At 37.6% G+C, this 25,361-nt stretch overlaps 2 protein-coding genes across 3 annotated transcripts in view; one reads left to right on the top strand and one right to left on the bottom strand.

Moving 5' to 3' along the window:
- Positions 1 to 25,361, bottom strand: part of GTF2A2 (general transcription factor IIA subunit 2) — an 82,961-nt gene that overhangs the window by 20,033 nt on the left and 37,567 nt on the right. The window lies entirely within an intron of this gene.
- Positions 1,389 to 7,604, top strand: GCNT3 (glucosaminyl (N-acetyl) transferase 3, mucin type). The gene has a single exon (XM_051980941.1). The coding sequence runs from the start codon at positions 2,044 to 2,046 to the stop codon at positions 3,358 to 3,360; it is 1,317 nt and encodes a 438-aa protein (XP_051836901.1). The 5' UTR covers positions 1,389 to 2,043; the 3' UTR covers positions 3,361 to 7,604.

Below are 25,361 nucleotides of genomic sequence, written 5' to 3'. Positions count from 1 at the left end.
TAAATGTTGAAAAATGTTAATGGTAGAGAGGTCATTGATTCAAGGTGAAGAAGGAAACATACATTTTTGAGCATGATTTATTTTGCTAAATTTTATTTGCTACAAGAATTAGTGTGTTCCTTTTTTTTTTTTTTTTTTTTTGATAAGGGAAAGATTGGGGATATTGTAGCACATAGAGATAGGACTGTTCACGTCCCCCCTTCAAAAAAAAAAAGTCATTGAAGCATTTTTTTCCAAATTTACAGAAGAAAAGAAAATTCTAGAGGAAACGCAAAGCAGCCTTGGAAAGAACATGTTGAATTTGTTCTGTATCTAAAAAACCACAACAACTATGTAATAGAGATTCATGGTTTCAGATAATCCCTTTTTCCTGTCCATGTGTAAATGTTTCTCCTTTTTTCGGAGTTTTAAATTCAGAGCCAAACAATTTGATTATTTTTCCGATCACCTATGGTTGACCGAAAGAAATTTCATTCAGGTGTTTTAGGTAATTAGACATTATTTTGACAAACAACCAGACTGTCTACTATTTTTTGGAAAATTATGTGACCAGATCAGAATAGCTCCTCCCAGGTGCCGGTGACTAAGCTATCTAGAAGATACATGGTGATTTCGTAAGCTTTCCCAGTGACTGAGCGCTGTAGGGTTGGGGGGAAGGAGAGGGGGAGGGGAAGCGAGAAGGGAACGGGGAGGGGGAGGAAAGAGAAAGGGGAAGGGAGAAGGGGAGTAGTTATCGGGTTAAGGATCAATGGAGAATCCGGAGGACCTTTTCACTCCCGAGAGATGGATGCTTAGAAGACACCAAGGTACGAAGTAAAAAGATAAAAGGGTAGGAATTCTCAGATAAAGTTGAACGGAGGTAAGAGGGAGACGAACGGAGAAGGAGAGTTGATTCTAGAAGGAGGAGCTAAAATAGCAAATTTTGAGAAACTCCTGGAGGTAGCTTAGGAGCGGGTCGGGGCTGAAAAGAAAGGGAATTCTTGTTTTGAGTGCTTACTTCTGAAAGGCTTTATCGGAGGAGTCTGCCAGGTTTCAATGCTTTCTGGCTCTAGGTTACTGAGCATAGGGTTTGGATTTGCCTCACTTGAACCCAAATTTCCTTTCGCAAACAGATTTTCTTTAGAGGGGATGCTAATAAAATTTTACTGTGACTTCAACACCTTCTGTAAAACGAGAGATAAAATTTTAAGTAGAACAAAATAGCTAACCACATGCCCCTTTTTTTCTAAATATCTGGTGGGAATGGGGGAGAGGTGGCTGCAAAAGAAATGGATCCTCATGGGTGTGACAATACTAAAACTGGACCTGGCTTCTTGATGGTGAGGGTGTCTCTGACCCTCAGCTCAACCCACAACTCAAAAAGGTTGTGATTATATATATATATATATATACATATAATTTTTTTTAATATGAGTGCCTGAACTTATGACTATATCACATTACCCAGGTGATTGAAGAAAAAACTGGAGACAATTGTGTTTGCCAGAAAAAATATTTTTATTCCAACTTTTTAAGGATATTTAAAATATTTAAATGAGCTTTTCGATTTCTAAAACTGGACATAGGAACAAAAGGATACATTTTCCTGGACTTTGTCCATTGATTTACCAGAATTTCTAGATTATAGATAAGATAGAACGTTGCATTATTAGAGGGAGGAGGGAGAGAAGAGTGAAGAATGAGGGGTGGGGATTTCCTCTTGCTAATTACCTTTATGGATACACAAGTGTGGCATTTATTCACCTTCTTTCTCCTGTAGTAGTTCCAGGTATGATGCCAGACTCTTGCTCTAGCTAGCATAAATGCTTAGTGACAGCTGGAGTGCCCAGCCTATACTAAATTTCCCTTAGATCAACAACCTAAGGGATGTTGGAGGCTATGAGAGTATCTGCCAACAAGAAGAAACTAAAGAAGAAAAATATCTCTGTGGCTGGTTTGGAATAAGATTTGATGTACTGAGAGTCTGATCATCATTTGTGCTTTGAAATATATTTCTATCTTCTTAGAACTTAGTTTTCTGCCCACAGACTTCAGTTTTCCATAATGATTGTTAAGAAATTATTTTTCTGCCAAAAACAGTATCTGTGGGCTTTTGGATGTCTTATGCTCTTGCTCACAGCTATTTTGAAACTGTCTGACAACTGGGAATGTGACTTCAGTGACTTGGGGATGGAGTCTCTGGACCTCTGGAAGAAAACCTGCAAGGATAAACTTTATCAATCCCTGAAATTGCCACCCAAGAACTCCATCAACTGCTCTCTGATCACCAGAGGGAACCCTGATGCTTTGGCCCAGGCAGCCTTGTCCAAGTTGGAGACCAAGTTTAGAAGGCAGCCTCTGAATGAAACTCATTATCTCAACTTGACGCGTGACTGTGCTCACTTCAGGACCAGTCAGAGGTTCATTCAATCCCCCTTGAGCAAGGAGGAGGCTGACTTCCCCATTGCATATTCCATGGTGATTCATGAAAAGATTGAAAACTTTGAGAGGCTCCTGAGAGCTCTGTATGCCCCACAGAACATCTACTGCATCCACGTGGATAAGAAGTCTCCAGAAGCCTTCCAGGAGGCAGTCAGAGCCATTAGTTCATGTTTTTCAAATGTCTTTGTGGCCAAAAATCTGGTCCAAGTGGTGTATGCATCCTGGTCCAGAGTACAAGCGGATCTGAACTGCATGGAGGAATTGCTCCAGAGTTCTGTGCCCTGGAAATACCTTTTGAATACCTGTGGGACTGATTTCCCCATAAAGACCAATGCCGAGATGGTGAAGTCTCTCAAGCTGTTGAACGGGAAGAATAATATGGAATCAGAAATACCCACTCCCTTCAAAATAAGACGCTGGAAATATCACTATGAGGTCAAGAATGAGATATACAAGACTGAAACAGAAAAGAAGCCCCCGCCCCATGGCTTGCCTATGTTCACAGGGAATGCCTATATTGTGGCTTCCCGAGACTTTGTTCAACACCTCTTTAAAAGCCCAGATGCTCAAAAGTTCATAGAATGGGTGAAGGACACCTATAGCCCTGATGAACATCTCTGGGCCACTCTGCATAGGATGCCCTGGATGCCTGGCTCTGTTTCCTACCATGAGAAGTACCATACCTCTGACCTGAATGCCATTGCCCGGTTTGTGAAGTGGCAAGGCATCGATGGTGATATCAGCCAGGGACATCCCTATCCCCTCTGCACTGGAATCTATCAGCGAGGTGTTTGTGTGTATGGGGCTGGAGACTTGCACTTTATGCTCCAAAGTCACCATCTGCTGGCCAATAAGTTTGACCCGAAGGTAGATGACAATGCACTCCAGTGCCTGGAAGAATATCTGCGGTACAAAGCCATTTATGGGAAGGATCTCTGAGGGAGAAAATGTGGCCACCTATTGGGCCTCTCAAGGAACTCAAGCATGTAAGGAATCCCTTAGCACAGTGTGACATGGCTGTAGAGAAATTTAATCCTGAACTTTTGTGGCACCCCCAAAGATGAGAGATTTCTTCTTTCGGATCAGCGTTTAGAATCGGTGGTAAGCAGGACTAGAACTAAGAGGTGATTTCTGCTCTCACAGGTTTGCTGCTTATATTATGTCCTTCTTTATGAGAGTGGGTGATATGGTAAAGAAGTGGGGGGGGGAGCTGAGGAGCAAAGTGTAAGAGAGGGAGACAGGGAGACCTCCACTTAAATTACTGTTCTCATCCAACTTGTCTCCAGGACATGATATTCTCATAGAAAAGATATTTCTTGGGGTACCTGACTCACTACTGGACAGGAACCTAGAATTTGAATAGCAGTCCAAGTGAGTTATGGGTTTTGTTCATTTGGTGTTGTGAAAAGAGCATTAGATTGTTGGAATGCAACAGTCCAGATTCAAGCCTTGGCTCTAACATGTAATAGTTCTGTGTGCATAAATGACATCTCTGAGCCCCACATACTTGAGCTGTGAAATGGGGATAATAATCCTGTTAGCACTGCCTACCTCAGAGAAGTGTTGTGAGCCTTTTTTTTTTTTTAAAGCATAAAATACAATGCAATTATTAGTCATTTAAAAAGGTGTAACTTACACTCTTTGTAGGGACAGTCTCCTTTAAGAAATCATTCCTTCCTAAGCTCCAGCTTCGGGGATTCTCAGAAAGGGGAAGAGAAAATTAGATCTAAATCCAAGATGGGGTAGATGGAAAGGACTTTTCTCTATCTTGTTTCTTTGTGACTTTGTCACTTAAGCACTCCTTAATCTCCTAGGAGAAATGATGAAGGAAACAAAGGTAAAACCTGGTTGGGGAAATTCCCCTTAAATTAAACTTTGGCCTTTATGTTGCTATTTGGAACACTTGAATTGTGGCTGGCTCTTTCCCGCCAGTCTAGATGTTGAGGCACTTGGGAAGAAGTAAAAAGGAGAAAGCTCATTTTGAGGGGATTGAGGTGGAACTTTTCTAATGTGTTTACATAGCCACATATGAATAGAATAAAGGAGAAAGAAGAGTTTATAACCTGTCTCTTGGGGAAGCTTTGCTGTTTTTCTTAGTCAGAGCATGAAATTTTGAGATCCAAATTGTCTAGTGAGGTCTTTTAAGTTGTAACTTATTTTTGAGAGTGATTGGGATGTACTCAGTGCTTACTGAATTGCCTTTCTCCTGTGGAGACAATATGTACATATATTTATTTTTTAAAGTCCATTCAGAGAAATTTTGTTTTCTGAAGTTTCAGATGAAATTAAAGATATATTGAGTTCAAATCCTTCCTTAAGCACTTATTAACTTTCTTACTGGACAAATCATTCAACTTAGTCTATTTCAGTTTCCTCTTCTGAAATAGAGGGAAATAATAGCTCCTACCTCACAGGGTTGTTGTGGGGATCAATTGGGTGATATATGTGAATCACTTATTACATTTTAAAATATAATATATATTATTGTTATTACTACTGGTAATAAGCCAACTTTTGGAGGATAATGGTGTAATATAAATTTTATGCTGTCTTTTGTTTATGAATACGTCTTCCATCCTGTAGCATCAATTTTTCTAAAAAAGTTGTATTTTTAAATATATTGAATAATCACATTTATAATGATTAATAGCATATTTGTGGAGGTATTCTTATGTTCACTTTAAAATTATTTTCCATTGGTAGTGATTCCTAATCTTTTAGCTTTAAGTTTCTCTATGTTCCCATTCATATATTCCCCTCTTGAAAATAATTATGTAATGAATTCTTTTGTAATATGTATCGTTGCATTAATGTTCCCTCTTCTTTCCCTCCCCCAAACCAATTTATCTGTTTGTGGTATAGGGAAGAAGGGAGAGCTGGTGGTGTATCAGGAAGACCTGATTTGAAGTTCAGTTTTTGACACCTACAAACTGTGTGGCCTGATTAAGCCCTAATTTCTCTGGGTCCCTAGTAGTTCTCTACAAATTGCAGTCTGAATTAGAGAGAGGAAGTTGCTGAGACTTCCCTGTATCAGTGAAATCAAAAGCCCAGTTAAAAAAACAACAATAATGAATAAAAATTTACAATGGGTATTCTAAGCTGTGGTCCACTGGGGCATAGATGACACTTCTCTTTATTTTTTTTTTCTATTTTTTTATTAAAGCTTTTTATTTTCAAAACATATGGATGGATAATTTTTAACTTTGACTCCTGTGTAGCCTTGTGTTCCAAATTTTCCCCTCCTTCCCCCATGCCCTCCTCTAGATGGCAAGCAATCCACTATATGTTATATATGTTAAATCCAACATATGTAAATATATTTATGCAATTTCCTTGCTGCATAAGAAAAATCAGATCAAAAAGGAAAGAAAATGAGTAAGAAAACAAAATGCAAGAAACAAAAAGAGTGAGAATGCTATGTTGTGGTCCACACTCAGTTCCCTCAGTCCCCTCTTTGGGTATAGATAGCTCTCTTCATCACAAGATTATTGGAACTGGCCTCCATCATCTCATTGTTGGAAAGAGTCATGTCTATCAGAATTGATCATAGCATAATTTTGTTGTTGTTGTGTACAGTGATCTCCTGGTCCTACTCATTTCACTTAGCATCAGTTCATGTAAGTCTCTCTAGGCCTCTCTGAAATTATCCTGCTGATCATTTCTTACAGAAAAATAATATTCCATAACATTCATATACCATAATTTATTCAGCCATTCTCCAATTGATGGGCATCCACTCAATTTCCAGTTTCTTGCCACTACAAAGAGGGTTGCCACAAACATTTTGGCACATACAGGTCCCTTTCCCTCCTTTAAGATCTCTTTGGGATATAAGCCCAGTAGTAACACTGCTGGACCAAAGGGTATGCACAGTTTGATAACTTTTTGGGCATAATTCCAGATTGCTCTCCACAATGGCTGGATGTATTCACAATTCCATCAATAATGCATGAGCGTCCCAATTTTCCCATATCTCCTCCAACATCTGTCATTAAAAGATGACTCTTCTCCAGCAGAGTAGTCATGATCTTCAACAAGGACACGGACTCCCATATGTCATATTACCAGACCTAAAGTCAGAAAGACCTGAGTGGAATCCCATTTCTGACATTTGATAGTCATGTGACCCTGAAGAAGAAATTTAATCTCTCAGTCTCAATTTCATCACCTGTAAAGTGGAAATTAAAATAATAGCACTTATTTCATAGGATGGTTAGGAAGACTAATACATATATTAATATAAAAGTGAGTTGTTATTTTTTGTACAATAATGGGTTGCATTATTGTGGAATACTTCAAGGATAAAGGTCTAGATTTGATGCTGTCTGAGTACAAATTGCTACATAGCTGTGAAAATGTTGACATGAAATTAGCTAGACTTGCTCTAATCATTTGCATTTTCATATTTTCAATTTTAAAAATAGGAGAAAACATCAAAATATTACTTGGAGTCAAGGATCCACAAATTTTCAATGAGACCAAGCCAAGAAAATGTAAAATGGAAATGCCCATTTTCATACAATTGTTCAGTCTACCTCTATAACCTCTCTTCTGTCTATTCACATAATCCCCATCCCAGTTTACTCCATCTTCAATTCTTGCTGGTCTCTTATTTGAGTCTCGTAATTGATATCCCTGCTTCTCCATTCTCTCCAATCTATTCTCCATATAACTGTCAAAATAACTTTTTGGCTACTTCACTCCTCTGCCCCCCCAATTTCAGTGACTCCCTATTATTTCCAAAACAAAATGCAAATTCCTGAGCCTACCTTTTAAAACTCTTCAAAAATTTTTCCAACCTACCTTTCCGTATTCATTTTTTATTACTTCTTGCAACTCAGCATTACAGCTAAACTCAACTAAAAAAGTTTTGTTTTTCACCTTTGTGTATTTGCTATCCCATAGTAGACTTCCTTCTCATATTTCAAGAATCTGTCTTCAACTCCAGAGCTAACTGACCCACCTCCCTTCCTTTTACTCATACACAAACATCCCACTTGCTTGTGTCTGTTTCCTTTTCAAATTTCCAGATAGATATGTAATGTATGTTTCATTTCCTCCAAAATTAAAATGCAAGTACCATGAAGACATTATGTCATTTTTATCATTGTATCCCTAGAAGCTAGTATAGTACTTTACCTTATGGATATGTTATCAATCAATAAAGATTTATTAACCTCTACTGTTTGCCAAGCAATATAAATGTTGGAGTGCTAGCTTTGGTGTCAAGAAACCTGGGTATGCATCCTAAATCTCAGATCCCCACATTATTATACTTCATTTTCATCTTTAAGATAAAGAGATTAGAAGATTCTTCACAACTCCTAAGTTTTATAAAAATTTAGAGCTTATATGCTGACATAATTCAATTTAGCATTCACACTATAAGTAGTGTCTCTTTCCCTGTGTCTGTCTCTCTTTTTCTCTCTTTTTGTCTCTCTGTTTCTCTCTCTCTCAACTTTAGTTTGATTTGCACTGAGTAACCACAAAGCTAAACAATCCCTAATTGGACAAGCCAGATTAGAGTGAGACACAAGTCATCTTTGGATGCCCTTGTGTGTTTGTGTCCCCCTGGGGAAAGGGTACAGTAGGAATGGGAGGTATCTCCTGGCTACATGTGGTCCCACATGCACCCAAAATACTATTCATGGAGAGAATCAGCTTAATTTTAGGCCTATCTATTATTTCATACTCTAATTTGGGGTGTATATTTATTCTCAGTCTCTTTGGGGGTTTTTGTTTGTTTTGTTTGATTTTAGACAGGTTTGTATCTTATTAAAAGGATTTTATACACACACATACATTTTAAACAAATTTTGTATTATATATATATATGCACAAATATGCTGTATATACTACATACACATACTATACATACTGAATAATATATACATACATTGTATATATTTATACATATACTATATATACACATGCACCCACTACATATACTATATATAAACACACACACATGATACATAAATATACATGCATGTACTATATACACACAACACACACACAAACACATATATAAACATACATATCTGTATATACATACATATACATTCAACAAATAACCTAGGTTTGCATAATCTTGACAAATTATCTCATCTTATATAGGATGGGGCCCTTTCAGGAATATCAAGAATAAAACCAAATGCATGTACACACATATATACTATATATATAAATATATATGTATATATATTTATACACATACATATACAATACAAGTATTACTTTTACTAGAGAGAGGTGGGTATTAGGGGACCCACCAAGTGGGCATTGCCATGGCAATTATAGCACATTCAAAAGTATGTACTTATTAAGCACCTACTATACGCCAGGCACCATTCAGAGTCAAACCTTCAAGGAATTTACTTTGTTACTGAGGAGACAACACGAGAGGGACAGAGCACCCCCAAAGTCTTAGTGCAGGATTAAGCTCCAGCTAGCTATATATCTTGTATACAGGTATTAAAAAACACATATAAAGAGATTGAAGGCAACCTTGCCTTGGTAAGGTGGGAGAGACTATGTCTCATCATACTCTGGATGGTCCAATGAAGGATTGTGTAGCTTTGTGGTATTACTGAGGGCAAGTCAAACTAAATGTGAGAGAGGGCAATGGGAAGGGACAGAGGGGAGAAGGGGAGAGAAAGAAAGGCAAACAGATACACAACTTCTAGTGTGAATAAATGCAAAGTTGAATTATATCATCTAACAGCTGAGGGGATCAGGAAAGCCTTAATATAAAGTTAAAGACAAAACAAGGATTCCAAAGAGGGAAGGAGAGAGCACATTCCAGGTATGGAAGACAGCAAAAATACAAAGGTAAGAGTCATAAGTGAGTGAGGAAAAATAAGCTAGACAGTTTGTGCAAGGAGTGAAGTAATGGCTAATACAGGAAAGGAAGAATGTGGCCAGGTTGTAAAGATCTTTAAATGCCAAATATAGAAACTTTATATTTGATTCTATATGTAAGAGGTAACTACTGGAATTTATGGAGGAGGGAAAGAAATAGAACTGCCGTAAGGATCACCATTTGATGCATGATATGTGGATAAGCCATTGATTGGATATGTCAGTCCATATCCAATGGAGTAAGGTGTTGGAGGGAATACAATTTTGAGAATGTAGGTGACAAAAAAGGATAGAAATGTCTTCAACAGAAGTAAAGAAGGAGTAGGTTTGGGGGAAAGATAGAATTGTTTTGGGCATGATGAGATTAAGATGACTATAATTCAAAATGTCCAACAGGCATTTTAAGATGGAATACAACTGGAAAGACTAGCTCTAGATATATATATCAGGGAGCCATTTGCACAAAGGAATACTGATGAAATTTCCAGGTGGACAGGGAGTAGAGAGGGAGAACAAGAGGGCCCAGGACAGAACTTTGAGGTAACTCATAGTTATGGAAATGATATAAAATTTAGGGAGTGATCAGATGCTAACAGACACTAACAGAACAGAACTAAGAGAGAATGGCATCATGACAACCTGGAGAGGAGAGAGTAGCCAGGATGAGATGATAGTTATGTCAGATGCTACTTAGAGGTCAAGAAAAAAAGAGATTGAGAAAAGGCTTTTAGGTTTGGCAATTAAGACTTTATGTTTAACTTTGGAGACAACAATCTCAAATGAGTGATGAGGGTGACAACCAGATTACAGAGGGCTTAGAAGAGAGAAGACTGCCAAATTCTTTTAAATTGCAACATTGATATTTTAAATTGAAATATCAATAGATGCATTTATGCTCAGACCCACACAATTAGCACTTCCAGAGAAGAGATTTGAACTCAGGGTTTGCTGATTCCCACATCCAGCAGTTATATAGTTGCCTTTTATATGGCAGCTAAGTAACAGAGTGGATAGAAAGGCAAAACTTGACTTTGGCCCTGGACTACTTACTCTCTCTTAACTCCATTTCCTTATCCATTAACTGTGGATAATAATAGCACCTGCCTTGAAGAATCATTGTTATGAAGATCAAATGAAATAACCTGTAAAGTGCTTTGCAAATCTTAAAATATAAATGTTAGTTATTATTATTTTAGGGCTTAATCTACCATCCTAATAGAATACTAAATAAATGTTTGTTGAATGGAATTATATAACGTTTCCATATCAGAATGGCCAAATACTTAACTCATTTTCTCAATGTGTTTAAGAGATCTTATTATTTATTTAATCAATGAACCCATGACTTTTTTTTCCTGTACACCATATCTTTTCTTTATTCTCCTTTTAGAGTGCTGGTCAATGAATGAAAAGGGTGACCATATGTATTTTCTCCACATTAGCTGCATTTTCTCCATTATGAGTCATATCACATAAAGTCCACAGTTTCATTCACAATTCCTCTCAATGTAATCTTGGGCTGTGTGGTTTTGCATTTTTTTTTTTTTTTCTGATGGCAAAAGCAATCAAAGAAGAAAAGAAAAAAATGTCTCATTGGATGGAAGTAAGCAAGCATAAAGTGAAGGGATGGAAGTCAAAGAGCTGGGTTTTAAAAACAATTATCCAAGTCCAGTACATCTGTTTTGACCAATATGCAGGGCCACACAGTCTCCACACTTTAGAAGTTGTAGGAGGAGGTCAGAGTTTGAAAATTAATTCATTGGAATTATCTAATTGAGCTCTCACTTCTTGCATAAATAAGTCCATTGAAATGTTTATATATACCATACCTCTTGTAAACTCCAGAGGAAGGCCACCAGGATAGTGTTATTGTTCAATCATTTATTTCAGTTCTGTCAGACTCGTCATGACGCCATAGAATTTTCTTGGCAAAAATCCAGGAATGATTTGCCATTTCCTTTTTTAGTTCATTTTGTAAGTGAGTAAGCTGAGGTAAAAAGCATTAAAGTACAGCCAAGAAGTGTTTTAGGTTGGATTTGCACTCATGAAGATGAGTTCCTGCTCCAGAGTGGAATGGGCTGCCTCAAGAGGTAGAGGCTCCTCCTTTTTAGAGATTTTTCAAGAGGAGGCTTGATGACCACTTGATGACTTGTTATTGGTCATGTTATGGTAAGTATATAGATTGGAGCAGATGACCATTAGAGTTCCCTCAGCCTCTCAAAATCTGGGATTCTTTATAGGAGGGGGAAAGCTGAATTCTGTACTCAGGGTCTCCTGCCTTATGTTCATTCCCTTCCTTGAAATATCACATCTAAATTGAGGTTGGATTTTCTTGGAAATTTTAGGGAACACATACCTCTTAGATGGAGTTATTTTTCTTCTCAGATGCAAGCAAATTGCTGTATATAAATGATGGGGTGAATAGACCCCAACAAAAGACCATGTCCCTGGCAGCACCCAACCAAGTGAGCCTCGTGAGGAGCCATCTGACCCTGTGGAGTTGCCTTATATTGACCAAGCTATCCTGTACTGATACACCCACTGTTACCTCATACAGTCTGAAGGTTAAGCTATAGACCAACTCCCAAGACCACCAGTTAGTTGATTTACTGGTTCACACAGTTAGCATAGTTAGCATTCCTTGCTCTAGGTACTCCCCACAAAAGGTTCCACCTCTCCACTCTTTGAAAGTTGATTAGGAACTTTGCCCACCTTTACAAGACATATTTGCCCTTTGACCTGGAGATAGTTTGAGCCTGTGAATTTATTCTAGATGACGCCTCACTTTCATGACTTGTTGGACGTCATCATAAGTTATACTATATTATTTTGTTGCCAAGTTTTGGAAAACTCTCAATTAGGCAGGTAAGCAGGCAAGCAGATCTGGACTATCCAGTGCTAGTCTTATGCTAAGTTTAGAAAGCAAATGAAACAAACAACTGGCCTCAGAGAATTTGCGATCTAATTGGAGAAATAAAGTACAACCAATAGCCATATGAAATAATTAGATAGGAAATCTAGAGGAATTATAATTATGTGATGAGTGCCTTACAAAGCAAGCAATGAGTGGCTCACCCCCTGGAAGAGGAGTTATTTGAGCTGGGCATTACAGGATAGGATTTGGTAGCATGACACAACAGAAAGACCAAAGGATATGCAATTCAAAAACCAGAGTTCAGATCTTGGCTTTGATACTTACTACTATATAACTTTGGGCAGACCACTAAATCACCCTTGCTCCCAGTTTCCTCCTCTGTATGGATTTGATATAGGTTATACCTGCCTCCACATTATTGTGGGGGTTAAAATTATCCCACTACAATAAAAGTGATTGAGGCAGAGCCCTGAGCCAATAACACTTTATTATAGGGTCCATTGTGTCTTCCAATGAAGTGGATCTCAGATCTTCCTCCCAATCTGTAATGCCTCCTTCTTCTAAGACCTTATTTTTTTTATAGGACTAGATTTCTAATCATTCAAAAACAGCTATACAAATAAATAATAATTCCATTGATTGATATAGAATGCATAAGTTAAATAAGCAAAATAATATGTTAGCAAAGTCACATGTTTGGTGAAATAAGGAATATTTACACACAGCATGGATAGACTTCTCCTTAGGTTAGGAAGGAGGAAGTCATACAAGCTATGACAGTCAGTGACCTAAGTGGTCATAAGATGATCATCTGCTCCTTTTGGGCAAGAACTTGGTCTGTATTGGTCCAAAAAACAAAAATATTTGGGAGCACTTTATATGTAATTGTCATCTCTGCCCTGTTGGTCGGTTACCATAACAAGGAAAAACAAGGGTGGAGGGCTTTTGTTTAATTTCCTATATATAGTTAAGTAAGTGAAGTTAGAATTTGTAGTTCACAGGTCTAGGGCTTTATATACAAAACTTTGATAAAATTTTATCAAAATGATTAATGCTGACTAGAATAAAGGAGGGATCCAAATGAATTATTTCTCACATTCTCTTTAAATTAGGAAGCACAAATTAGTCAAGCTGCTTCCTTCACACATTAGTCCTTTCTTTGCCAGCTCCAGTCCCTACTAAAGAGTAGTTTTTGATTGTTTACTACTCTCCTCTTCCCCCTCCCCCCCATGGCCATTTGAATTATTTATACTTCCTAAGTACCAAATGGAAGAAATTAAGGGCTGTAACCACTGTTTCATCTCCTGTGGCACTGGGAATCAAGTTTGTAGGATAAAGATAGAATTGTAAAATAAGCCCATGGAAATGATAAAATAAATTTGTAATTACAGGACTTTATCATTGAGAAAGAAGTATTTTAGGTCTTATCCAGTTTAGTCCCCTCATTTTACAGGTGTGAAAACTGAATACTTAGATGAAGTATTTAAAGGCATATAACCAAGTCAAGTCAACAAGCCTTATATAAAGTACCCACTAGAGGTCAGATACTGTGTTAAATCTATAGAAAATGTAAAGAAAGTTAAAACAACAACAATCTCTTCTTTCAAGGAACTCACATTCTAATGGAAGAGGGGGGGGAAATACAGTGCAAACAATTAGCTACAAACAAAATATATACAGGGCAGAGGAAAGGCACTAGCACTTTAAGGGGGACTGGGAAAGGTTTCCTGGCAGAAAGGGGGATTTTACCTAAGACTCAATGAAAGCCAGGAAAACCGAGGAGATTTGGAAGGAGAGAATTCCAGGCATGGGGTCACACCAGTGAAAGGCACCCAGAGATGATGCAGTGGATAAAGCATGGACCCTGGCATCAAGAAGACCTGAGTTCAAATGTGATCTCGGACACTTACTAGCTAGCTAGAAGAGCTTGCCTCTCTTCTTCCCTTCCACTCCCCCCAAAGACATTCAGTTGGGTGTTAGAATCTTATAGAAGAGCAAGGAGGCCAGTGTTACTAGATCACAGAATATGTGAAAGAGAGTAAATTATAAGAAGACTGGAGAGATAGGAAGGGGCTAAGTTTTTGAAGTGTTTTAAAAGCCAAGCAAAGGATTTTATATATCTGATCCTGGACAAGTTATGACTATCCAGTGAATGGGGTTTGACATAGAGCTTTGATTTAGGAAGAACACTGAGTGGAGAATGAATAGGAGTGAGGAAAGACTTGAGTCAGGGAATGGCAACTAGAAGGCTATTAGAATAGTCCAGGCAGAAAATTATGAAGGTCTGTACTGGGACGATAGCAATGTCTGAGAGGTGATTAGAACTAGAACCCTAAGTTCCCAATTCTTCATTAAGTTGTTGCTGGGGGGTGAGGGGTGGGAGTGAGTGGTGGTTGTTGGTGGTGAGGTGTTTGGTGATGGATGTTGTGGTGGTGGTGGGGTAATGGTGGTTGGTGATGGTTATTGTGGTGGTGATGGTGGGGATGATCCTTCCATATTCAAGTTGGCCATCCTTTCTGCCAGAGAGGCTCTTTGACTCCAGGCTATTCTGAGACTCTTATCACTTTGAATTTCTTTTACTTCCCTCAGGTGTAGTGTCCCTCACTGTAGTGCCACATTTAGATTTGTCCTCTCTTTTTGGCACTGTTCACTCTTCCTTCTTCCTCCCTCTTTAGCTCCTCAACAAGAAAAACAAAATTCCTATGATTAGAAAATTTCAACCTGGTATTAAGAGGAAAGCAATCTTAAATAGTTTGCACTGATGAATCAATGACTCACATACTTAATGCTTCGATGGATATGTAATCTTAAAGAGGTGAGTTCTCTCTCAGAACTGGGAACAATGGCCAAAGACCCCACCCTAATCAGGTTATATTTGTTTTTCTTTAAAAGATATCGAAACTGTCCTAAAGAATCATTTAGCTCTAGAGACTATGGCTTTGGCCAGTCACATAACTTCCTGCTTACCTTAATACAAAAACAGCTCCCTTGCCAGCCTTCTGTCTATAGTTCACCAGTTGAACCAGCTTCAGAATACTTAGAACAAGTAAGCAAGTACCCTCTATGACTATCCTTACCTATTCCTAATGATCTTCCCCTGTTACAACTAAATAAAACTTGGCTAACTGTTGAATGACTTAGGAATGTCTCATTTCATTACACTCACAGACTGGAGTGGCCTATTACGCTTCCAGTAGTACAAAGCACACCCCATTCATGCCTTTTCATCCCACATGAAACATACCCTCCAATAAATTGTTCATAGAAGGTCCAGTAAAGATGGTTGGGGACTTTGATGTAGCGCTCTCTCTCTCTCTCTCTCTCTTTTTTAAATTTATAGCTTTTTATTTACAAGATATATGCATGGGTAATTTTTCAGCATTGACCCTTGCAAAATTTTCTGTTCCAATTTTTCCCCTCCTTCCCCCCACATTCCCTTAGATGGCAGGCAAACCAATATATGTCAAATATGTTAAAGCATATGTTAATTATAACATATGTATACATATCCATACAGTTATTTTGCTGCACAAGAAAAATCAGATTTAAAAATAAGGTAAAAATAAGCTGAGAAGGAAATCAAAAATGCAAGCAGGCAAGAACAGAAGGAGTGGAAATGCTATGTTGTGGTTCATACTTATTTCCCAGAGTTCTTTCACTAGGTATAGCTGGTTATCTTCATTATTGAACAAATGGAACTGATTTGGTTCATCTCATTGTTGAAGAGAGCCATGTCCATCAGAATTGATCACCATATAGTATTGTTGCTGAAGTACAAAATGATCTCCTGGTCCTGCTCATTTCACTCAGCATCAGTTCATGTAAGTCCCTCCGGGCCTTTCTGAAATCATCCTGTTGGTCATTTCTTACAGAACAATAATATCCCATAACATTCATATGCCACAATTTATTCAGCCATTCTCCAATTGATGGACATCCATTCAATTTCTAGTTTCTAGCCACTATAAAAAGGGCTGCCACAAACATTCTTGCACATACAGGTCCCTTTTCCTTCTTTAAGATCTCTTTGGGGTATAAGCCCAGTAGTAGCACTGCTGGATCGAAGGGTATGCACAGTTTAATAACTTTTTGAGCATAGTTCCAAATTGCTCTCCAGAATGGCTGGATGCATTCACAATTCCACCAAAAATGTATGTGTCCCAGTTTTCCCACAATCCCTCCAACATTCATCATTATCTTTTCCTGTCATCTTAGCCAATCTGAGAGGTGAGAAGTGGTATCTCAGAGTTGTCTTAATTTGCATTTCTCTGATTAATAATGACTTGGAGCATTTTTTCATATGGCTAGAAATAGTTCCATTTTTTTATCTGAAAATTGTCTGTTCATATCCTTTGGCCATTTATTAAGTGGAAAATGGCTTGATTTCTTATAAATTAGAGTCACTTCTCTATATATTTTGGAAATGAGGCCTTTATCAGAATCTTTGACTATAAAAATGTTCTCCCAGTTTATTGCTTCCCTTCTAATCTTGTCTGGATTAGTTTTGTTTGTACAAAAGCTTTTTAATTTGATATAATCAAAATTTTTTATTTTGTGATCAATAATGATCTCTAGTTCTTCTTTGGTCACAAATTCTTTCCTCCTCCACAGATCTGAGAGGTAAACTATCCCATGTTCTTCTAATTTATTTATAATCTCATTCTTTATGCCTAGATCATGAACCCATTTTGACCTTATTTTGGTGTACCATGTTTTCCCAGAAGTTTTTGTCAAATAGTGAATTCTTATCCCAAAGCTGAGGTCTTTGGGTATGTCAAACACTAGATTATTAAAGTTATTGACTATTTTGTCCTGTGAACCTAATCTATTCCACTGATCAACTAGTCTATTTCTTAGCCAGTACCAAATAGTTTTGGTGACTGCTGCTTTATAATATAGTTTTAGATCTAGTACTGCGAGGCCACCTTCATTTGATTTTTTTTTTTTTCATTAGTCCCCTTGAAAGTCTTGACTTTTTGTTCTTCCAGATGAATTTTGTTGTTATTTTTTCTAGGTCATTAAAATAGTTTTTTGGGAGTATGATTGGTATAGCCCTAAATAAATAGATTAGTTTAGGGAGTATTGTAATCTTTATTATATTTGCTTAACCTATCCAAGAATACTTAATATTTTTTCATTTGCTTAGATCTGACTTTATTTGTGTGGAAAGTGTTTTGTAGTTTTGTTCATATAGTTTCTGACTTTCCCTTGGAAGATAGATTCCTAAGTATTTTATACTTTAAATAGTTACTTTAAATGGAATTTTTCTCTGTATCTCTAACTGTTGGATTTTGTTAGTGATATATAAGAATGCTGATGATTTATATGGGTTTATTTTGTATCCTGCAACTTTGCTAAAGTTGTAAATTATTTCTAATAGCTTTTTAGTAGAATCTCTGGGGTCTCTAAGTATACCATCATATCATCTACAAAGAGTGATAATTTGGTTTCCTCATTACCTACTCTAATTCCTTTGATGTCTTTCTCAATTCTTATTGCCAAAGCTAGCATTTCTAATACAATATTGAATAGTAATGGTGATAGTGGGCAACTTTATTTCAGTCCTGATCTTATTGGGAATGGTTCCAGTTTATCCCAATTACATATGATGCTACTGACTATTTTAAGGAAAAGTCCATTTATTTCTATACTCTCAAGTGTTTTTAATAGGAATGGATGTTGGATTTTGTCAAATGCTTTTTCTGTATCTATTGAGATGATCATATGGTTTTTGTTAATTTGGTTATTGATATAGTCAATTATGCTAATGGTTTTCCTAATATTGAACCAGCCCTGCATTCCTGGTATAAATCCTACTTGGTCATCATGTAGCTCTCTTAACATAATATATAATAACAATAATAATACAATATACAACATGTTAAATATTAGATAATAATATATTAGATATTAATATAATATTAAATAATATAATAAATATAATATATAATAACATAAGTTAATATAAGTTATAGACCAAATTTCTATTTCAGAGAGAAGGTGGTGCCATTAACAATTTTATATAGTTTCTCAAAAGTAATCCAATCCTTTGCCTGACTCTGTGTATGTATATATATGTGTGTGTGTACAAAACATCTTCTCAGTGATGAAAATTGTATCCTCTTTAACCTTTGGGGGGGCCTGAAACTGTGTCCCCTTTAATCTGTGGGGGAAGGGTGATTCAGGGTCTCAAGCTCTCCCCTGGGAAAAGCATACCTTTCCCAGACAACACTTTTAAATTAAGTAGTCTCATTCAATTGGAGATCTTGGCCAGGAACATAATCACCACCCTCTATTGAATTGGAGATTAATTCCTGGAAGCAGTTGCTCCCAGATTGGGGCCTGGACTCAGAGGCCAAAAAAGCCTCAGAAAGCTAAATAAAAGGCTACTCTAAACTCTGAATCTTCACTGATATCCTAACAGGACCTTGCCCACTGCTGAAGATATTTTCTTCTCAGTGTAACCTACCTTTGCTATATTCCTTGCCCACTAAGAAGGCTGACTTCCTAACAAGCTGGCTTCTTAGTGTAATTAAATCCCATTCTCTCCACAAACCTCGTGCCTATATTCATTAGGGTTTGCAAATTCTTTCACAAAGCCTGCCATAGGCCAAGGGAATCCCATTGCTGTTAGGGGATCTCTTTCTCTCTATTCTCACATCTCATCATTTGTATCTCATCATCATCCTCTCTGAATTTTAAAAGGCAATGCTTGTTAAATCAAACCAATATCAAATTGCTAGACTTTCAAAGCAGTTTGTTGGAGGAGAGGTGGGCAAAGGAGAATTCTTGTATCTTGGCTTAAAAACCAAAGGCTATGAGGCAGCTAGTTGGTACAGTAGATAGAGCACCAGCCTTGAAGTCAGAAGAACCTGAGTTCAAATCTGGCCCCAGATACTTACCACTTCCTAGCTATGTGATCCTAGGCAAGTCACAGGGCCCCAATTGCTTCAGAGAAAAAAAAAAAAAGACTATAGCTTATAATTTTGTGTGCCAGATGAGGCCAGATTGGTAGCAAGGTGGTTATTTGACTTAGAGAGCCATTAGAAGGGGAACATTGTAGGGTTTCTCTTACTTTAATTTGTTATCTAGTAGGCCTTTTGTTTCTTGTCCAATATCTTGCATTGACAAAATCATTATGACCTCACTGTTTGTGACTGTCTGAAAAATCAACCTCCAGATTATATTTCCCTTATAAAAGACCTATTTTATGATAATTCCTACCTCCTCCCTCCCTCCCCCCCCTCACTCTTTTTTTAGGGTTGGGTGGCTTGCTAAAGCTAATTTAGTACCCTTTAAGGAGTCTAGAGTTCATTTGGAACTTGCATGGCAAGTTCCTGAATGGTGTCTTTCCCCTGTTAATTATGAATTCTGCTAGGGAACTTAGTTCTTGTCTTTCCCTTTGTCAATTGATAAAACCCTTTTTCTTTGCTAACCTCCTCCCCTTCCCCCCATGGATTTAGCCTACACAATAAAATCTTTGCCTCTTGATTTGAAGATTGAAACCTATAAATTCTTTTGAGATCCCTGAAACATGACTCATAGTCCAAATATACTTTTGGATTCCAACACTTCTAAACCTCAACAGTAGACCTGCAGAAATTTTTTTTTTGGTAGTAGATATACATACAGCCACAAGAACACTCCTATAAGAAACAGCTTCCACTTGATATGACTATTCTTCTTCTTGTTGTTTTTTTTTTGTTGTTGTTATTGTTTTTTGTTTTACCTTTGGGCTATTAAGCAACCCAAAGTCATAGCAGATCAGGTAGAGAAGCTGCTTTGGGAAAAAGCAGGAAGAATGTTGTGAGGAAAGTTGGGATAACAGAGGAATCCTTTCTTTCTTTAAGCAATAGATTTTAATTTACTTATCTCTGACAAATTGTTTGAAATAGGATAGCCCTAGACATTATGTAGTCCAACTCTTTCATGGAATGGAGTGGGAGAAAGGAATAAGCATTTATTTGTAAGGGATTTACAAATTTGATCTCATAACAATCTTGGGATATAAGTGCTCTTTTTATCCCATTTGACATTTGAGGAAATTGAAACAGAAAATAATTAAGTGACTTGGCCAGTGTCACACAGTTAGTAAAATGTCTGAAACTGGATTTGAACTCAGAACTTTTGGGCCCAAGGCCCAGAATTCTATCTTCTGCATTGCCTAGTTGCTATCTACCTGCTTCCCTTGTTTTGTGGATCAAGGAATCTGAAGTTTGAAAACATTAAATGAGGTGTCCTGGGTCATGTAGACAGTAAATAGCCAAGATTTGCATCAAGTGCTTTGATTTCAAAGCCAGGGCTCTCTTTTTAGTATACCACACTTCCTGTCATTCATTTAAGGAGAGGCAGGACTTAAGCCTGGAACTTTTGATTCCAAAGTTTAATGTTTTCCCACACCACCATCTGGTTGCTTCTATTGACAAAGATGAGAAGTAAACCTGTATCACCAGTAATAACAGCATATTTTCTCTTTTATGGAGATAACTGGATAACTGATAACTGTGCCTTGATAGCATAACAGGGAAAATTAAATAATGCATCCATCTGATCTAGGACCACACTTATAAAGGGCAGCTAGGGTGCACAGTGGATAGAGCAGTGAGTCTGGAGCCAGGAAGCTTCATCTTCCTGAGTTCAAATCTGGCCTCAGACAATTACTAGCTATGTGATCCTAGGCAAATCACTTCACCCTATTTGCCTCAATTTATTCATCTGAAAAAGGAGCTGGAGAAGGATATGGCAAACCATTCCAGTATATTTGTCAAGAAAATCCCAGATGGGGTCACAAAGCGACAGACACAATTGAACAATTACAAACCTCTAAGAAGTTGATTGGCTCATTGTGAACTATTTAGAGGCCTTTATAGGAAAAAAAAATTATTGATCTGCAAGGACATGAAGTTCAACTAATCTAATCCCTTCACTGTAGTGATGAAGTTACCTGAAGCTCAGAACAGTTAATTTACTTGGTCAAGGTCACAGAAACAGGGCTGGAATGGTTGGGGTTTTTTGTTTTGTTTTGTTTTGTTTTTTAAACTCTGAATACAGTATTCCAAGCTGCACTACCCTACTTTCCAAACAAGGAAACTGAGGTCAGGAGTCATGGATTGCTCAAGGTTATATGCTAACTACCAGCACTCTAGTTTCGAGTTTTAAAAATCCCAGTTTCACCACTAACCAGATTATGAATTTGGTGTTATAATCTCCTCACCTGTAATGATGACTGAAGAGTTCTGATATTCCTTCTGCCTATGAAAAGCTTCTAATAGAAGGGCTAAGTAAGACACTGACGAAAGAGATAACACAAATGTGTTCTTGGTTATTCTTTAGGTTTCTATTTGACAACTCCTAAATCAAGCATATCAGATTCAGGACTCATAGCAGGATTAAGTAATAACATTGTTGATAATTCTCACTTCAAGGGCATGATCCAATAAATCTTGTCCAATGAAAATCAGTCCCAAGTCCCAGGTCCCAGCCCAGTGGGTCTATGCATAAAGGATAGGGGGTTTGTTTACTTAAGGCATGGCTTTGACTTACATTCCTGTTGCTGCTACCAAACTATTAATTTGAATATGATGGGGAAATTAATACAAAACTTCCCTTTTTTTGCACCTGTGATCCAAAAAGTTTTGCTTATTTTTGCCTCTTATCTGTCAACCCCAAGAAAGCAAAAATTCTTTGTGTTTTATAAAGAAAACTTCCTTTTAGATAAGAACTATTATATGAAGACAGTGTTTTGCTGGAGTCCTATTTTATTGGACTATATGTTTGACATATTATTGCTTTGAGTACTGGAGCAGTTTGGAGCATTCTCATTTCATTGAAAAGGAAAACAAAACTTGTATATCTGCTTGACCATTAACACAATCACATTTTCAGAGAATTCAGAAACTCAGAAACTTCTGAGTCCTGGTTTGGTATCAGAGGACATAAGAGGAACTCTCAAATTAACTTTTAAGGAAAAAAATTAGTTAGGGGAGAGATGACAAAATGGATAGAAGGCCTTGCCTAGAGGCTGGATTTCAAATCTGACCTCAGATGTTTACTAGTTCTGTGATTCTGGGCAAGTCATTTAACCTTATTAGCTTCAGTTTCCTCCTCTGTAAAATTAGTTGGGAGAGGAAATGGCAAGTTATTCTGTGTCTTTGCCAAGAAAACCCCAAATAGAGTCCTGAAGGATCAGACATGACTCAACCACAGAGACACTAAGAAACTACTTTTGACTCTGCTATAGAAAATCAAGAGGTAGGGAAATATCCTTGAGGCCAGGAGCAGTGTAGCAATGTGAAGTGTAGAAATCAAGATTTGCCTCCCTGTTTTGTCTTTCCTCATTCCACTCAGCTTTCAAAATGTTCTTCCTAAAGGGCAGTTCTGACCTAGTCATCCCCTCCCTAATCTGAGCAAACTCCTATTAGCCATCTCTCTTGGAGCCACAAGAACTTAGACTTGATTGTAAGACATGGGAGACACTGGCACGGGATGGCCCAGCATGGCCCTCATCAGAAGTGCTGCACTCCATGAGCAAAGCAGAATTGAATTAGTTCAGAAGAAACGAGAGATGTGCAAAGTTAGAGAGTCCACTCCAAATGTTCATAGGGACCATTTGTGTCTAACTTGTAACACAGCATTCCAAGCTTATAATAGTCTGATCAGCCACAGATGGACCCACTATAACTCAGCTCTAACATAATGATGACATTTGATCCTCTTCAAGAAGAAAAGACAACAACCAACCAGCCAATTAGCATTCTCCCATTACCTCCATGATCAAATATAAAATCTTGGTTTTTAAAGTCTTTCACAAGCTGGTACCCAGGTATCTAGGTGGTGCAGTGGATAAAGCACTGGCCCTGGAGTCAAGGATCTGAATTCAAATCTGGCTTCAGATACTTACTAGCTATGTGACCCTAGGCAAGTCACAGCCCCCCAAAATAATCTTGTACCTTCCTACTTAATTAGTTTTCCACTTCATTCCCCTTGTAATTTGTAATCCAGTGACATTATTATTATCAGATAATACTTCATTACCTGATGGCATATCCATGCTTGAACCCTGACCCTCTTTATTTTCTCCTTCTGGCTTCCTTCAAGTCTTAACTAAAATCCCACCTTCAGCAAAGAACCTTTCTGGGTTCTTCCTTCCTTCTGAGATCATCTCCAAGTTATCCTGTATCTGTCTATTTTGCTTGGAAATAGCTGTTTTATTTATTGCCTCTTCCATTAGATTGTGAACTCCTGAAGAAGAGGAATGATTTTTGTCTTTCTTTGTATCTCCTATGTGCTTAAACACAGTCCCTGGCATATAGTAGGAGCTTAATAAATGACTTGTCCTCCATTCTTTCTTCTTTCTTCCACATTACCCACTGGTAGTTGGCCCTTGTCTCCATCTAGGCTAGGCTAGTTTTACAGCCACTGCTCAGTTTCCTGCCAAATGTTGTGGTTTAGTCATTTCAATTGTTTCCAACTCTTTATGATCCCACCTGGGGTTTTCTTAGCAGATATGTTGGAATTTCTTTCTCCAGCTCATTACAGATGAGGAAACTGAGGCAAATAGGATTACCTGACTTGTCCGTGATCACACAGCTAGTAAACATTTAAAGTCACATTTGAATTCAAGTCTTGCTGACTCCAGACCCAGGGCTCTCTATCCCACTAAGCCACTCCTCCCTGTCAAGGAGCCTAGGCCAGGTTTCTTTAAAATTTTCCCAATTCACAATCCCTTTTCAACTGAGAAATTTTTACATGACCCTGAGTTTTTAGGTATATAAATCAAACATTTACTGATAATAAATCATAATTTTGCAAGTCCCACATTCAATTTGCAACTGACAGTTTAAAAGGCTTAGGCTTAGGTTGATTTTTCCCTTAAATAGGTGATAAAAATGTCCTTGATTAGATTAGGAAATAGACTCAAATAGTAGACTTGACTCCTTGATTAGCTACTGGACCTCAGACTTGATAGTCTCTCATTGAATCTTACTTAACCAGTTACACCTCTGTATGGAGACCAGGGGAGATAAATTCAACTGAACCAACATTTCATCTTTGCCAAGTATCTTTTTCCTGCAATTGTTAAGTAAATGTCCTTTAGTAAAAGGCTATAGTGTATACAATTATCTCATTTTATTCCCTGGTCCCTATAAAGGAAGACAACAGATTTTCCAGCCCTGGAATATGTTGTCACTACTTCAAAACATTTAATTAAAGATAATTTGTCCCAATTCCAGCCTCCTTCTTTGTTCCTCCAGTTCCCCTCCTTAGACAATACTATGAACTCCCATTCCTAGACTATAACTAGATGCTGCACGGTGAGGTGGTGAGAGCATTGGTTTCTTTTAGTCTCTACTCTGACACATTTTTACTTATATTGTAATGCTGGAGGAACTGAGTGAGGCAAGATAGAGATTAGAAGAGTTTTAATATTTTATTTGAGAGGGAGAGATTGTTCTGGGGGCAAGACAAGATCCATGTTGCCCCCAGGGCTGAATAAGTCTCAAAGTATCCAGCAAGGAGTGAAGAATTTCCAGGGATTTTTATAGGACTTCAGTGATAAGGTAAATATAGACAGAAGGCAGAGAGCACTGGTGAGTAGAACTTTTCAGGAATGGATCATAAATTTGGTTCTGACAGGTTGGGGGTGAGGACCATAAATTCTGATAATTTAGAAAGACCCAGGGGGCAAACTGTCTGAAATAGACATCTTCTCTCTATCTTACCTATCTCTAAATAATGTATCTACAATTTATGGCTCTATGGAATGCTAATGGTCAGGAAGGGGGGATTGCCATTGAGGCAGAACAATTCAGGGAAACTTAAGTAAAACAATTCAAGGAAACTGAGGCAGAACAATTCAGGGAAACTGAAATAGAACAATTAAAGGAAATTGTGGCATAACAATATGACTTTGATCAAGTCACATACCTAGTCTTAATTTATATGCCCAGGTTAAATGGGGATAATACTATTTAAACTACTAACTTTGTTCTAATAGGGTAAGTCAGCACTTTGTAAAATTGAAAAGTATCATACAAATATAAATTATTAATAGGGAGGTAGCAAAAAGAGCACTGGACTTAAGAGTAGAAAGCCCTGGCTTTGAGTTTTGGCTCTAATACTAGTCATGTATTTCTAGACAAGTCATTTGGGATCTCAGATTCCCCTTCTGCAAAGTAGCAGTAATTTTTTTTTTTTTAACGCA

The sequence above is a fragment of the Antechinus flavipes genome, chromosome 2 (assembly GCF_016432865.1).
Source record: "Antechinus flavipes isolate AdamAnt ecotype Samford, QLD, Australia chromosome 2, AdamAnt_v2, whole genome shotgun sequence".
NCBI classification, from domain to species: Eukaryota; Metazoa; Chordata; class Mammalia; order Dasyuromorphia; family Dasyuridae; genus Antechinus; species Antechinus flavipes.
Note: the sequence above shows the minus strand (reverse complement) of the source record. Positions and strands in the feature narration are given on the sequence as shown.